The sequence below is a fragment of the Solanum stenotomum genome, chromosome 11, assembly GCF_019186545.1.
Source record: "Solanum stenotomum isolate F172 chromosome 11, ASM1918654v1, whole genome shotgun sequence".
Lineage (NCBI taxonomy): Eukaryota > Viridiplantae > Streptophyta > Magnoliopsida > Solanales > Solanaceae > Solanum > Solanum stenotomum.
The window spans coordinates 50,614,681-50,631,233 of NC_064292.1; the positions used below are offsets into that span (position 1 = coordinate 50,614,681).

General features: G+C 35.9%; 1 protein-coding gene, 1 long non-coding RNA gene and 1 pseudogene across 2 annotated transcripts; 2 read left to right on the forward strand and 1 right to left on the reverse strand.

Moving 5' to 3' along the window:
- Positions 1–1,396: 1,396 nt before the first annotated feature.
- Positions 1,397–3,798, forward strand: LOC125844380 (copper transport protein ATX1-like). The gene is made up of 3 exons (XM_049523685.1): positions 1,397–1,495; positions 2,825–2,900; positions 3,298–3,798. Exons 1-3 carry the CDS (start codon positions 1,487–1,489, stop codon positions 3,546–3,548), a joined length of 336 nt encoding a protein of 111 aa, XP_049379642.1. The 5' UTR covers positions 1,397–1,486; the 3' UTR covers positions 3,549–3,798.
- Positions 3,799–5,576: 1,778 nt separating this feature from the next.
- Positions 5,577–6,677, forward strand: LOC125844985 (peroxidase 5-like; annotated as a pseudogene).
- A 5,146-nt stretch (positions 6,678–11,823) lies between these two features.
- On the reverse strand, positions 11,824–14,623 carry LOC125845509 (uncharacterized). The gene is made up of 3 exons (XR_007444291.1): positions 14,566–14,623; positions 14,054–14,130; positions 11,824–11,905 (listed from the first exon to the last, which is right to left on the reverse strand). It is a non-coding gene; the product is annotated as an uncharacterized LOC125845509 (long non-coding RNA).
- Positions 14,624–16,553: the final 1,930 nt, after the last annotated feature.

Genomic DNA, 16,553 nt, shown 5'->3' on the forward strand with positions numbered 1-16,553 from the left:
ATGAACATATTTTGTCAAATTATCTTTTCCTTTAATACGTAATAGTTGAATTATCATACCAAAGTTTGATTTATCAAAAAATTCAATATTCAATAACTATTTTAAAATATTGATTACCAAAAAATATCGAACGGAATACTGATTGTTCTCTCATTATGTCGAAAAAGCTAGTTGAAAAGAAAAAAGAAGAAGCATGCTTTTACGTTACGTAAGAACATAATAATATTTTTGGTACTCAAATAAAAAGTTTGTTCAACCCACAAGCTAACCAATAGCTACTACTCATTAAGTGCCAATCACATCTACACATTTTCATATACTTTTTTTTTTGTGTAGAACATTTTCAACATTATTACTCCATAGATTCTTGAAACAATATATTCTCTTATTTATTATCCATTTTAAAAAAGCACTTTAATACAAATATCATAAAAAATAGAGGTACATTGAATATTTTTAAGAATAAGAATATATATTTATCTAAATTATCGTTTATTTCTACACATGTCAATCAATTAACACTCCACCTATAAGGTAGGAAGTGTCTTACCTTATTAAGAAAAGTAATAAGGTAAGAGAATTTCATCTACTATATCATTTTAATGTGTAAATAAATATTTTGATGTAAATTTAAAGAAATTAAAAAGTCTTCAAATAACCTAACCCGATCTCTTAAGAACCGGCCCACTAGGAATGATAGTGAGCCGGTCCAATCCCTCCTAAAATCCCCCTAAATCCGACCCCCTAAACTATATACTAACCCTAATATATTGAAAGTTCGATTGTGATTGGTTCACAGGTTTATGAAAAATAGATTTTGAAGATATACTTCAATCATTTTGTTTTACTTTATTTTGAAGATATATTTTGAATTTTATTTTACTTTATATATCCTAATTTAATTAAACACGAAACTGAATGATGTAATTTTTTATTTTGTATTCTATGTGCATAACACTTTTAAGTCTAAGATTTTAAACACAAGTTATGTCATATTATAAGAAACAATTATCAAGGTTAAAAGGAAATAAACACACTAAGAATTATCAAGGATAAAAGAATTTTTAATATACATATTTTTTAATACTCATGGTGTCAGAATCACATTTGACTAATTCCATAATATACTTTGACACTTTCATCAGCAATAAATACAAGGTAATAATTTAACTTTAATTTCTTTTATTATTAATGGAATAATTTACAAATACATAAATACACTATTAAATAGTTCAGAGGTAATAAATCCTCATGAAAGTTTAGTATCGAATAACAAATTAGACCAAAATTGGGATATTTTTCAGACCCTTATCCCAATAAATTACAACACAAAGAATAGTATCCTTTTGTCCTTTTCTTTTATTCTTGTTCTATAAATAGGGAGTCATAGACAGCTAATTCTCCCATCATCTCAAAAGTCCACATTTTACATAATTTCTTCTCAGAAAAGCAAAAGCTTTCACATTTTTTCCCCCTACATTTCATCATGTCTCAGGTACCTCTTTCTTTAACCCTTCAATATTATTATTTTTCTAGATATGTTCACAATTTTCCATGTTTTTTTTCCTACTGATATAAATTATTTCTAAGTCAACAATAATCTTTGGATTTTCTAAAGGGGTTGATGAATTTTGGCTAAGTAATCCAAATCAGAATTAGGGTCCCCCCNCCCCCCCCCCCCCCCCCCACTTTAAGTGGAAATTTTGGTTCTTGATTTCAAATAATTAATTAATTTAAGATGATCTGAATTAATATAAAGAAATTTAATCTTCTCTTTTTTGAGCTCAAAATTGATCAATTCTAGGTTCTTGGTGAATGCTTTTTCCTTGTTGGCATATTGAATTGTATGAAAACAATCTTTGATTAGTTAAAGACTATCGAGTTGATTTCTCATATGATCATTTAATTAACAATTATTATTTTAGTTTTTTTTTTGTTAAAGAAGATTAAAATCAAGAACAAAGATGACGTTGATTATGTGATAATAACTATTAATTGTGTGTGAGAATTCAACTTATATTGTTAGTATTTATTAAATATAGGGGGGGGGGGGGGTTGATAAATATTTTGAAAGCTCTTGACCTTACATTGTCATATTCACCTAATTTGATTAAGGGTTTTAGCTCACTATATAATAACCATTGTTTAAGTGCTAATTGTAACTTTGACCCCTTAGTTATTACAAAATTTTAATTTTGATCATTGTGAGATATTATTAAGTATATTTAATCTTTAATTAGCTGAAATGTGCACTTTTAATTCCTTTACTAGTGAATATTCATAATTATTTCACCATTTCACTACTTAATTACTCATGTATGATAATAAGATTGTGTTGTTACTTTATATCAGCAAAAATAGCACAAATATTATATACTTAATTCCCACATAAAAGGATTAAAACAACTCATTTTAAATTAAATAAAAGATAAAATGTGTGTTACAAATATATATCACAAAGATAAAATCAAAATTACTAACAATTGAGGGACTAAAAGTGTTACCATCCCATTGTTTAATTATATACTTTAATGTGTTTTAACATGTTATAATAACATGTAATTTATCATAATTTTAGGTTATCGATTCCATTTATCAACTTCTTAGTATATACAAATAGTTACAAAGTAGTCATCTTAACTGCAAACACTTATCTAAAGACGGGATAAATTGAAAGAGCTTAGATAGTTACATCTTCTGTCTCGCATAAAAAAGGAAGTTAGAGTATCATATATAAATTTACGCGAAATAACATTATCTGTGCATAGAAATTAAACTTCAGAATTAGTTGATCAACTTTTTTTTTTCTAAATGATATAAGCAGACAGTTGTTCTCAAGGTTGGTATGTCATGCCAAGGCTGTGTTGGAGCTGTCAACAGAGTTTTGGGGAAAATGGAAGGTACATTTTAGTATATAATTGCACTGTTTTTTTATCCGTTTCATTTTATGTAAACTTGTTTAGCTTGACACGAAGTTTGTTGACATCTGTAACATGTCATGATATATATATTCATGTCTATAAAATCATGTCATAAAGGGTAGAATGTGAATATTGCAATTAAATTGTTCTTTTTAAAACAGACTAAATAGGAATTTAGAGGTTTAATTTATCGATTTTAGATTCTAGTCCTTTGGAGTTCTTGAATTTCTATCTTAATACAAATACAAGATTTAAATAATATTATTATTGAGTTCAGTTAAATTCATATAGTAATACATTAATCTGTGAGTGTTGCATAAATTGAAACATAAAGAATACCAATTTGACTCAAAACTTCTGTATGAATATATTGTAGGTGTTGAATCATTTGACATCGATATAAAGGAGCAAAAAGTGACCGTAAAAGGAAATGTGGAACCAGAAGCTGTTTTCCAGACTGTTTCAAAGACTGGAAAGAAGACTTCGTTTTGGGAAGCACCAGCACCAGCACCAACACCAGCTGAACCCGAAACAAAGCCCGTAGAAGAAAAGCCCACAGAAACACCAGCTGAGCCCGAACCAAAGCCCGCGGAAGAAAAGCCCGCAGAAACTGTTGCTCCAGCATGATGATGATATAGCTTAATTAATGGGCTGAAAATTTATACCATATGCTTGTGATTTATACTAAAGCCAGAATGTGATCTTAATGAGTGCTGAAATAATTGTCTTGCTAATTTTCTGTGTTTGGTTTTCTTGTAATGTTGATAGTAAGTTTTGCTATCAAATCATGTATCTTGTATTTTAATTTGTGCATGTTTTGGATCATCAAAAAGATTACAATTTGAAAATAGTTGGAAATACGGATAAAGTTTGTATATGCTCTACTTTGTATAGTTTAATTATACAGACAGTGGCGGATTCAGAATTTCCACTCTTAGGAATGAGACCTTGAATTTTTTTGGGTTCAAATTCACACTTTTAGCACATTTTATTTTTTTAAAAAGCGAGAAAATTAGGCATATATGAGAGAAAATCCAAATGAAAGTCATTTTTGTTCTATTTCCTATAATAGAGAGGCAAATTTAAATCATTCCGTTAAGGATAAAGATATTTTTAGGACTACGTGACTCGTGAGTAAAAAATATTCTATTTCTCTTGGCCCTTTTCCTTTTAACAAACAAAGGACGTGCACAATTTTTATTTTTATTTTTATTTTTTTTTAAATTTAGCTTTTGTGGTTTAAAATTCTTGGACACTGTCATGATTGTTGACAGTGATTTTCACTTTCACCATTTTGGGAACTCTTATCACAAAAGAATAATTTCTTTTTATATTTAAAAAATGGTTTAAGTTTAAAGTTTTATTTTATTTTTAATGATTATTTATTATCACAGAAATATATATTATTAAATATGATGGTCTCTCGTTCTTTGATTAGTGATTTACCGACCACTTTTATTCTCAAACCTGGTGGCTCAGTTGATTGGCACTAATGTAAGCTCATTTTGCATACAAATTCTGGGGTTCCTCATGAGCCTTGCCTATATAGCGTCTTATGTCATTGCATGTGCAGTGTAGCGTTAAATTCCCTTTTTATTTGGGAGTATTGACTTCTCACATTTCAAATGTTCCACCAGACAGCTAGCAAAGCAAATCACCGGAACTAAAGTCTCGATTGTAGACTAAAATAAGGGAAGAATCAAAGATTACTTCTACTTATTTGCACTACTTGTCTTGTTATTAGTAGCGTAGCCACATATAACTTAGGGTAGCCAGTCATACATCTTTTATACTATGAATATAGAAAATTGTATGAAGTATATATGTTAACAATTATTTTTCATACATTATAAATCTTGAATATTCTTAACGAAATTTCTGATTTCGCAACTACTTGTTATACAATAGGAGTCACTAAATTTCAATATACACGTACTAACAAGATGAAAGAGGAAAGTCAAACATGTATTTACAAATTAAGAAATCTATCATAATGAGTTGACATATAACATATGGGCCATGCACAAAGATATTGGCAACCAAGTAATGAAATAAACAAGCTAATTCAATCTACAAGTGGGATTTGTTTTATCTTTTAACAAAGTAGGAAGAGGAGTCTTAATGAGAAGCTTTCATAATTCATGCACAAATATTAAAGGATGTATAAGACGATAAATTCCAAAACTTTTATAGGCACACATATACTATAACCTATTTAAGATCACAAAGTTAAAACATATTCATTTCTTTTCTTTAACGTAACTTTGTATTAATTCAAACTATGTCACATAAGTTTAATTATAGCACAAGTGATTCCCAAGGAAATATAATAGTTCACACTTCACACCACTCAAATTGTTAATATTTTTCACTATTTTTGTTACTTTTTTTTTTCTATTTCTAGAGAAAATAGTAAAAATTAAGGAAAAAGAGTGTCAACCTATTCATGGATGCCATAATGTAGTAGTTGTTGAGTTCTTCAAAGGTCAGACAAGCTCAAGAATACATCAACTATAGACTTGGTAATATACAAACAATCATGTTTTTGTTCCTTCAAGAATTTCTCAAACTATAAATACTTCAATATGTTCTTAAAGTTATATCCATCAATTACTAAGAAAAAACCATAGTGTCTTTTGAGTCTCAAAATTAAGAATGGATTCCAAAGGCATCAATCTTTCAGCTCTTGCACTTTTTGCTTGATTGATTTTATCATTTTCGTCATCTATTATTGCCTATCGAGCACCATATTGGCCATCGATCAAAGTAGGTTACTATAGGCATACTTGTCCCTATGCCGAACACATTGTTCAAAATGTTGTAAACAGAGCCGTGTCTCGTAATCCAGGCATTGCTGCTGGACTTATTAGGTTACATTTTCACGATTGCTTTGTCAGGGTACGTATGAATTTCATGCTTTTATTTATTTTCTTAATTTGATGATTGCATTTTATTCTTATAACGGTTTCACATGTCCTGTACTTTAATTAGGGGTGTGATGCATCTGTGTTATTGGATGGACCAAATACCGAGAAGGAAGGTATTCCCAACAAGAACAGTTTACGAGGTTTTGAGGTGATTGATGCTGCAAAAGCTGCACTTGAGGCTGCATGCCCTGGAACTGTCTCGTGTGCAGACATCGTTGCCTTTGCTGCTCGGGACAGTTCTTACAAAGTTGGGAGAATATACTATGATGTCCAAGCTGGACGTCGTGATGGTCGTGTTTCTATTGACTCTGAAACATTGACTAATCTTCCTTCTCCTTTTGTCAATGCCACGGAACTCATCAAGAATTTTGCAAGCAAAGGTATGTCTGTTGATGAAATGGTGACCCTCTCTGGCGCGCATTCTATTGGCATTGCACATTGCGGTGTTTTTGCTAGCCGTTTGTATCCTCAAAACAATCAACAAAATCTTCCAATTGATCCTGAATATGCGGACTTCTTGAAGTCCATTTGTCCACCAGAAGCAATTACAAATGGGACGGGAGCTGCTAATCCTGCGAACCTTGATGCCCTGACACCAAACAGGTTGGATAACAGATATTACTTGGCTTTAAAGAGTCAAAAGGGACTTATGATTTCTGATCAAGCATTGTTGGCAAACCCGACAACAGCTAAATTGGTGAACTACAATGCTAGATTTGGTTCAGTTTGGTCAAGGAAGTTTGCAGCAGCAATGATTCATATGGGTACTTTGGATGTCCTGACAGGTCGAAATGGAGAGATTAGGAGGAATTGTCATTTCGTGAACTAACATCTCTATCTTTTTGCCTTTGTGAAAGTTTTCAATATTATTTCAACTTCTCCATCCTATTCAATTTGCAAAGATGGTCCAATTATTTCTGTTTTTTTTTTTATAAATGAACTAAAATGAACTGAAACAAAATTAATACAAAACCTCCATTAACAAGGAGCTAAGATAGAAGAAGAGAAACTCTCATTGTTTGAGTTCAAAGACTAACTTTTACAATGCTGAAAAGTACTATTTATAGAATCTAAACTTCTAATCAAACTAACTAACTTGAAAGGAATTAGTTGTAACAAACAATACAAAAGGTCTACACTACCCTTGAGCATCTTAGTGAAATAACTAACTCCTTAACTACCTTACACTCATATCTCATCACTCCCCTTCAAGTTAGGTGGGGCAAAAAATATTCAAGACACCTAACTTGGATAAGAGATATTCGTGTTGATACTTTGATAGCCCTTTTGTCAATACATCTGCAGGCTGCTCTTGTGTAGGAAGGTAATTAACTTTGATCAAACCTTGTTGTAATCTTTCCCTTATAAAATGACAATCGATTTCAATATGCTTTGTCCTCTCATGATATACCGGATTTGCAGCAATCTGTATGACAGCTTTACTATCACTATACACTTGAACTGGTAGCTGCACTTCAACTTTTATTTCTCTAAGTAATCCAAGTAACCAAATTAACTCTGACACAGTGGAGGCAAGGCTCCTATATTCAGCTTCAGCTGAGCTCTTGGAAACTATAGTTTGCTTCTTTGCCTTCCATGACACCAAAGAGTTCCCTACCTTAACCACATAGCCTGTTACTGATCTTCTGGTAAGTGGACAAGATGCCCAATTTGCATCACAAAATGCAGTAACTACTTCATTAGAAGAGCTAGGAAACAATAACCCCTGCCCAAGCTGTTTTTTTAGATTTCTCACTACTCTTAAGGCTGCATCCATGTGAGATTTCTTTGGCTGTTATAGGAACTGACTTAGGTTCTGTGTGCTGAAAGACAAGTCTGGTCTTGTCATGTTCAGATACAACAGTTTTCCAATTAATCTTTGATACATTGTCTGATCTACTAGAGGATCTTCAGAAGCTCCATGACTTTTCTCATGTTTATCATATAGTTTTGAGGTTAGTTTAACATTAACATCAATAGGAGTACCTGCAGGCTTAGCTACTGACATCCCAACCTCAGCTATAAGTTCCAAAACATACTTTCTTTGATGCATCAATATCCCTTCTGCTGACCTAGTGAACTCAATGCCCAGAAAATATTTCAATTCACCTAAGTCCTTCATTTTAAAAGCCTGCTGCAATTCCAGTTTTTTCTTCTCTATTAACTTCAAGCCGCTGCCTGTAATCATCACATCATCCACATATACTAATACCACAACAATGCCTGCTTCTGACTTATTGACAAATAGGAAATGATCATAGTGACTTTGTTTGAAGTTAAGAGTAGTAAGAGCTTCAGTCAGCTTATGGTTCCACTACCTTGGAGCCTGTTTGTGCCCATTTAATGACTTTGTTAGTCTGCATACTTTATCCCCTTGACTAACAAAGCTTTCAGGGAACTGCATATAAATCTCATCATCAAGATCACCCTGCAAGAAGGCATTGAACATATCCATTTGATGAATGTGCCAGTGTCTTGAAGCAGCTAAAGACACCACTGTCCTCACAATCACCATCTTCACAACAGGGGAAAAAGTTTCTTGATAGTCGATACCTTCCAGTTGACTATATCCCTTAGCAACTAGCCTTGCTTTAAACCTTTCTATCTCTCATGTGGACTTGTATTTAATCTTGTAAACCCAACTACAACTAATAGGTTTCTTTTCTGGTGTTAGCTCAGTTATCTCCCAAGTCTTATTATCTTCAAGGGCTGGGATCTCAGTTTTCATAGCATCTACCCACCTAGTGTCTATCACAGCCTCTTAATAGGTGGTAGGTTCTCTAACTGAAGATGTAGCAGCAATGTATGATTGATAAGTAGGAGAAAGATGACCATAACTGATATAATTGCACACATGATATTGCACTTTGGAATGTAATTTTGAGGAAACAAAATCTTTGAGCCATGTATGAGTATTTTTAGTTCCGATAGATCTTCTGGGATTAGCTGGTATAACAGTTTCTGTGACTGCTGGAACTAGTTCCTCAACTGAATCAGAAACATCTGAAGAAACAATCTCAACATCTAGTAGCACAGATGAACCTTCAAGACAGGATAGTTCATCATTGATAAACTAGGTGTTTGAAAGAATTGAGTAATTGAGGTATCAAATAGAACAACTGAATCTGACAGTGTATTTTGAAACAATTAATGTTTTTCGGGCATCTTGATCTGTGAGAAAGGGAATAAATCTTCTCTAAATATAACATCTCTGCTAACAAAGAATGTCTTAGCAGTAAGATCAAATAAAACATAACCTTTTTGTGTCTCTGAATACCCCATATGAACTGCAGACTTAGATTTTGGCATCATTTTGTCATGTTCAACTAGATTTTTGGAAAGACACATACATCCAATAGTTCTCAAGTGTGTCAATCTAGGTTTACTTCCATATAATCTTTCATAGGGACTTTGATAATTCAGAACACTACTAGGAACTCTATTAATGAGGTATGCTGCAGCTAGAACACAATGCCCCCAATACTTCAATGGAATCTTACCCTAAAACCTCAATGCCCTTGTCACTTCTACTAAGTGTCTATGTTTCCTCTCAGCTACCCCATTTTGCTGAGGGGTATAAGGACAAGACCTTTGATGAATAATACCCAGCTCCTGAAACATTATAGTATAAACTGAGTTTACAAACTCAGTACCATTGTCAGATCTTATCACCTTGACTTGTTTAGCAAATTGATTCTTAACATACTGCAGAAAAACCTTTAATGCCACATATACATCAAACTTGTGTTTAAGTAAGAAGAGCCAAGTCATTCTGGAAAAATCATCAACAATGGTAAGGAAGTACTTATTGCCATCAAAAGTAGTTGTATTGTATGGACCCCAAAGATCAACATGAATCAAATCAAAGTTGTTACAACTCTTGATACTACTAGATGGAAAAATAAGTCTAGTCTGTTTTGCATAGGGACATACTAAACATTTGGAGACCTTACACATACTATTGATATTCAAATCAAACATCTTAGCTAGTACTATAGATGACACATGTCCAAGCCTTTGATGCCACAATTCCATATCAGAGGGGACTTGAGCTACTGTTAATGCAGTAATCTTTTCATCACCTCCAGAACTTTGTGTATACATACACCCTGCTTCTTTACCAACCACTCTCACCTTTCCATTGTAAAGCTCCTGAAGAACACATAAGTTAGGGAAGAATGTAACTGAACAATCAAGTTTCTTTGTCAACTTACTTACAGACATCAAGTTACACTTGCATTCAGGTAAGTAAAATACATTTGAGATAACACTCCTGTCTGTTAAGGCACAAGAACCAACATGAGTAACCTGAGTAGTACCCCCATTAGGCAGATGTAGAATTTTAGGAATCGATAATTTTGACACAAAACCTTTTATAAACAAGTCCATCTGAGAAACTATATGGTTTGTTGCACCAGAGTCTACAATCCACACTTCATTATTCTTAGAAACAAACAAGGATTTACCTGCAGTGTGAGCAGCAAAAGTAGTATTGCTCTCAGATGTTGCAGGGCCTTGGTTTTGTGTGAGACCTCTAAGAATATGGTCATATTGTTCCTTTGTGAATGTACAACCCTTCGGTAATTGTTTCACATCCATTTCTGCTTGACTTGTTGCTTTAAAAATGCTATTACCATCCACTCTTCCATGCTCACTTTGTGCAGTAGCAGACTTCAGATCCCATCCTGCTTCATGCACATTAGTATTCAAGCCATAAGAAAAATAAGCCTGACCTGAACCAGGATTGTTGGAGCCTGAAGGAACACCACCTTGAACCTTCCTTTTGGACTTGAAATCAGGAGGATACCCTACAATTTTGTAGCAAATTCTTTACTATGACCCTTGCATTTACAGAAATCACAAATGAGAAGAGAGTTCCTTTTAAACCTTTGATTCACTTCTGAAGTAGAACCAACAGTAGATGATTTAGAGTACATGGCCATAGGATCCATACTCTCAGAACTCAGCCCCATATTGCTAATGTGTGAAATCACAGCTTTTTGACTCTCATCCCCTACTACCATAGCGTAAGCATGATTGACAGTTGGTAAGGGATTCATCATTAAAATTTGACTTCTAACCTGATGATATGATTCATTAAGCCCCATTAAAAATTGATACAATTTTTGTCTGCTCAAGTGGTTTACAAACTCTTTCGACTTAGCACAATTACATCCAGGAGAAGGAACTACAGCCTCAAACTCATCCCACAAGGTCTTGAGTCTGGTGTAATACACAGAAACAGAAGCAGTCCCCTGTTGTAGTGATACAATGTCTTTATGAAGACTACTCGAACCATCTACTCTGTCAAATATTTCCTTTAAATCACTCCAAACATGAGAAGCATTTGTAGCAAAAGCAATTCCACTCAGTAAACTCCTCGACACTGAGTTCATCAACCAGGACAGTACTACAACATTCACTCTCTCCCATTGTCCCCACAATTCTTCACTAAACATCTTTTTACTATAGGTTCCATAAATTAACCCCAGTTTATTGCGTCCTAACAATGCTAGTGTAATCGATCTATTCCATAGAGAGTAGTTCTCAATTCCAAGTAATTGAAACGAAATAAGATTTACTCCACTTAAATCTGTAGGACTAAGAAAAAGAGGATGATTGTAGTCAATACCTTGGCCAATTACAGAATTAGGGATCGACATTGATTGTCACGACCCGATTTATCAAGTCATGATGGCACCTACTATAACCCACCAGTAGGTAAGCCAACCCGTAACCCGGAACAACAAGTAATGGGTCTGAGGGTAGAAATCAAACAAGAGTAGGCAAATAACAATATAAACAGGCGGACGCAAACCAAAAACTTATATACAAATAAAGATCCCTCCCAGAACCTGGAAGTCACTAGTACAGAGCTACTACAAAATGAGTACAAGTCCCAAAACTGGACAACAGAGACTGGACTGTCTCGAAGGGAAGAAGACAAGTCTATATATACAGATGGAGACCGAAATAGTACAGAACGCCGTGTGCTCACCCCCGTCTCCAGATAAGTCTACTCCAAGCTCGATCAACGCTGGCTACTAGTGCTCGGACCTGCATCACAAAATAGATGCAGAGCGTAGCATGAGTACCAAAACAACAGGTACCCAGTAGGCATCATCGGCCGACTGAGCAAGATAAGCAAAAGTAAACTGAAATGCAAATAAAGGGTCACATCAAGTGCAAAGAGTAGTAAATGGGGGGTATGTACACGAGCGTACAGGCAACAAAGACAAGCAATCTAACTAACTCCGCCGGGCTCCCATAAACCCGACGGGTACGCTCGTGCACAATAAAAGAAACCACCTGCACGGACCCCCATAAGCCCGGCAGATGGACTGACAGTTGAAGTAAAATAATGGAGCTAGAAGGTCTATCACAATATTACCAATTTCCGGACTTGTAACTGAACCATTCCCAATCATATTCCAAGATCTCATTACGTCCCGGACTTTAACCGGAATCTCTCCAACCTCCAAAACCTCAACCTACAGATGAGAGTAATCAAGACTAAACTGAAGCTTTAGTGAGGAATTGGGAATACACCACGTGCAAGCTGGACCACGGACTCGAACCGGGTACTATAGCTAATGAGTCAACCTATATGGGCTGGACCACGGACTCGAACCGGGTGCTGTAGCCAAAGGTCGGGCACGGGTGGGCTGGACCACGGACTCGAACCGGGTGCTGTAGCTGAAATCAGATCACAGGTAAGCTGGACCACGGACTCGAACCGGGTACTGTAGCTAAGCCTGGACATAAGTGAGCTGGACCACGGACTCTAACCGGGTGCTGTAGCTAAAACCAGATCACAGGTAAGCTGGACCACGGACTCGAACCGGGTACTGTAGCTAAGCCTGGACATAAATGAGCTGGACCACGGACTCTAACCGGGTACTGTAGCTGAAACCAGATCACAGGTAAGCTGGACCACGGACTCGAACCGGGTACTGTAGCTAAGCCTGGACATAAATGAGCTGGACCACGGACTCTAACCGGGTACTGTAGCTGAAACCAGATCACAGGTAAGCTGGACCACGGACTCGAACCGGGTACTGTAGCTAAGCCTGGACATAAATGAGCTGGACCACGGACTCTAACCGGGTACTGTAGCTGAAACCAGATCACAGGTAAGCTGGACCACGGACTCGAACCGGGTACTGTAGCTAAGCCTGGACATAAATGAGCTGGACCACGGACTCTAACCGGGTACTGTAGCTGAAACCAGATCACAGGTAAGCTGGACCACGGACTCGAACCGGGTACTGTAGCTAAGCCTGGACATAAATGAGCTGGACCACGGACTCTAACCGGGTACTGTAGCTGAAACCAGATCACAGGTAAGCTGGACCACGGACTCGAACCGGGTACTGTAGCTAAGCCTGGACATAAATGAGCTGGACCACGGACTCTAACCGGGTACTGTAGCTGAAACCAGATCACAGGTAAGCTGGACCACGGACTCGAACCGGGTACTGTAGCTAAGCCTGGACATAAATGAGCTGGACCACGGACTCTAACCGGGTACTGTAGCTGAAACCAGATCACAGGTAAGCTGGACCACGGACTCGAACCGGGTACTGTAGCTAAACCTGGAATAAGTAAGCTGGACCACGGACTCTAACCGGGTACTGTAGCTAAGAATCAATATCCAACCATCCGTCGCGGGAAATATCACCAAACCGATTACCATAAATAATCCTTTTAGTCCGACCCTCATATACCCCAAATCGCCGAGGAAGTATCCAATAATGAGTAAGCTAGACCACGGACTTTAACCGGGTATTTGTAGCCGATATAAAAGCAGGGCATTATGGATACAAGGTCATAAGCTGAGTTACCGACTATCAGACTCAAGTCTGCTATATCAGTCTACAAGGAGCTAACCGTCCGAAACGACGTCGGAAAAAGTTCTACTGCCCAACGACATCCGAAATCTCGCAAGTCTATGGCAACACTAGTCTAAGCCTAGACTAAGGCCAAACATACTTCAAATCAATATTATCATATACACCACCAGATATGGCTATTCAATAATATCAAGAGACATGCTGTCATAATCCAACACTTTCCCGAAATAAGGTCTAAGGCAGGAATTATAGAAATTTAGCATGCTCGACACCCGAACCCCTCCATACTCAAGCAAATCAATAAACAATTGCCTAAACATGCTCAATCTCACGAGAGAAAACCATAGCCTACCTGAAAGCCGATCACGCGTGCTCCAACTCACGGTACCGGATCTTTTCCTCTCCGAACGGTCTCCAAATGCTTCCCCACTAACAAAAGGTTAATCACCTCGTCATTACGAATATATTGACACTAAAATTATATTTTTCGGAGACGGACCCAAAATCGGGTCTAAAACGGGATTGTGGGGCCCACACTTAGAATCTCAAAATCGAATCCGTGGAAACGTCCCAACTACCTTACTAAACTAATATCCCAAAATTTTAGCACAAACAGATGCCCACAACACCGCAAATCAGCCACAATAATTAAAAAGGACAGCCCTTTCATCATCAATTTCCGGAAAAACGAGACCCTTTCAACCCAAACAGATTATACCACGACGATCCTTGCGAAAAACTCTACAAGTTAGCCACAAGAATGACTCAAAACGGACTTACGATGATCAAGATCTCACATTTCAAAAATTCAACAACAAAACATCCGAAAATCACACTGGCAGTGGCTAAAAATTGATTTCTTACCTCAACGAAGCCTCCCCTCGCGTTTTCGAGATCACCGCTAGATTCCCCTCGAAATTCTCTTGAAGTTTGCCTTTTGAATCACTTAATTTGGATTAAAAATGAAGGAGCAATCTCAATTTGAAGTTGAACAAAAATTTGGACGAAATTCGTTCTTAAAAATCTGGAAATTTCCACCTCTGCCACGTGTCGTCACGTGGCTCTGCCACGTCACCGCCGCGTCAAAATTTTACAACCCTCCAAACTTAAATTTCGATGTTTCGGACTCGTTCGGAGTCGGAAAAATACAAACCTTATATGGAATCTGATTGGAAATGATATTTCGGACTCAATGGTGAAGGCGGAATTTCCATTTGGAGCTCGCTTCGACGAAAAGTGGGTCCCACACCCAGTATCATTTGAGCCAGATTCCACAATTGCTATCTAAAGTCTCGGGAAGTGAACAAAGGGTCGTTCTAGACCAAAATCGATCTTCCGAAGCTAACCTAGCTGTCAGAATTTTCATCTGAGCACGTCTTCCAAAAAGGTTGACCAAAGTCAACTTTTCAAGTTATAAAATCTCCAAAACAGGGAAACGGGCCTAAAACCCAAACGAACGACCAGGCGACCGAACAGTCAGTGCCAGCAAGTCATAAATGACTTGGGGTCGCTACAGGAACGCTCTAAACGATGAAATGAATTCTTTAATTTAAAAATGACCTGGAGGGTCATTACATTGATACACCTGTGTTTTCTCCATTGTTGCCTGGAATCGAGTCTGCATCTGTTCTTCCATTCGTCATCCTGATTCACTGTTGAACAACAATTGTTTGCGGAAGCTAATCACTCACCAATTATCTACAGATTTCACCCAATACTTTGTGTAAAACCTATAGACCGCCTGATGAACTGATGGATTGATGGATCTGTGAATCTGTAACTCGATTCTATAATCCTCAATCGAAATTGCCTATCACAGTAATCACTGTGTGTGGCTCTGATACTATGAACTAAAATGAACTGAAACAAAATTAATACAAAACCTCCATTAACAAGGAGCTAAGATAGAATAAGAGAAACTCTCATTGTTTGAGTTCAAAGACTTAACTTTTACAATGCTGAAAAGTACTATTTATAGAATCTAACTTCTAATCAAACTAACTAACTAACTTGAAAGGAATTAGTTGTAACAAACAATACAAAAGGTCTATACTACCCTTGAGCATCTTAGTGAAATAACTAACTCCTTAACTACCTTACACTCATATCTCATCAATAAATGATTCATGCAGTTTTTGTTTGAACAAAAATTAGAGCGGACCATTTTCTTTCTAAATCTATCATGTCAAATCATTATAAGCAAACACTTATAACATGTTGCAAGGCATCTAATCATGAAAGATTACTGCAGAATTTTGTCTCTACAATGCAACCCAAAACTGAGGTCAAGCTAAATGACACGTTTATGTATTGTGCCTATAGAGATTCATAAACTAGCAAACTCACTCACAGTGTATTATCTTGAAACCTCTGCTATCAGATACAAGAATACAACTAGCATATTGAGGATTACCAAGTATATATATTATGATTTTAGTTTCACTTGAAACAATGTTGAACATTATAAAAAAATTAAACAAAAAAAAAGAACAATACAACTATATACTTTTTATCAAGAATATTATAGGATTTTTAATTAAACATCTCAAATCTTCATATTAATAAATAAAGTTTTTCCATCAACATCCAATATGATGTACTACAAACAAATGTCTAACCTCTTATTAAATAGAACTAATCCTTACTCTTATAAACAATAATAGTATTATATAAATTTATACACTTAATGCCTTTTAAGAGTATGCACTAAACATAAATAGTATACAAGAACCAAAAAAAGGAAATTCAAAATTAATTACTGTTTTTGTGTATATGTTTATATATTTAAGGACCTCTTATTATAATTGTTTTTGGGCCACTAATTTTATTGAGACGCTTTGTAATGGATACGA

What these genes read in the sequence shown, in the direction of transcription:
- LOC125844380 (XM_049523685.1), top strand. An exon ending in AGTTTTGGGGAAAATGGAAG is followed by an intron (nt 2,901 to 3,297) that starts GTACATTTTAGT and finishes AATATATTGTAG; the next exon opens with GTGTTGAATCATTTGACATC.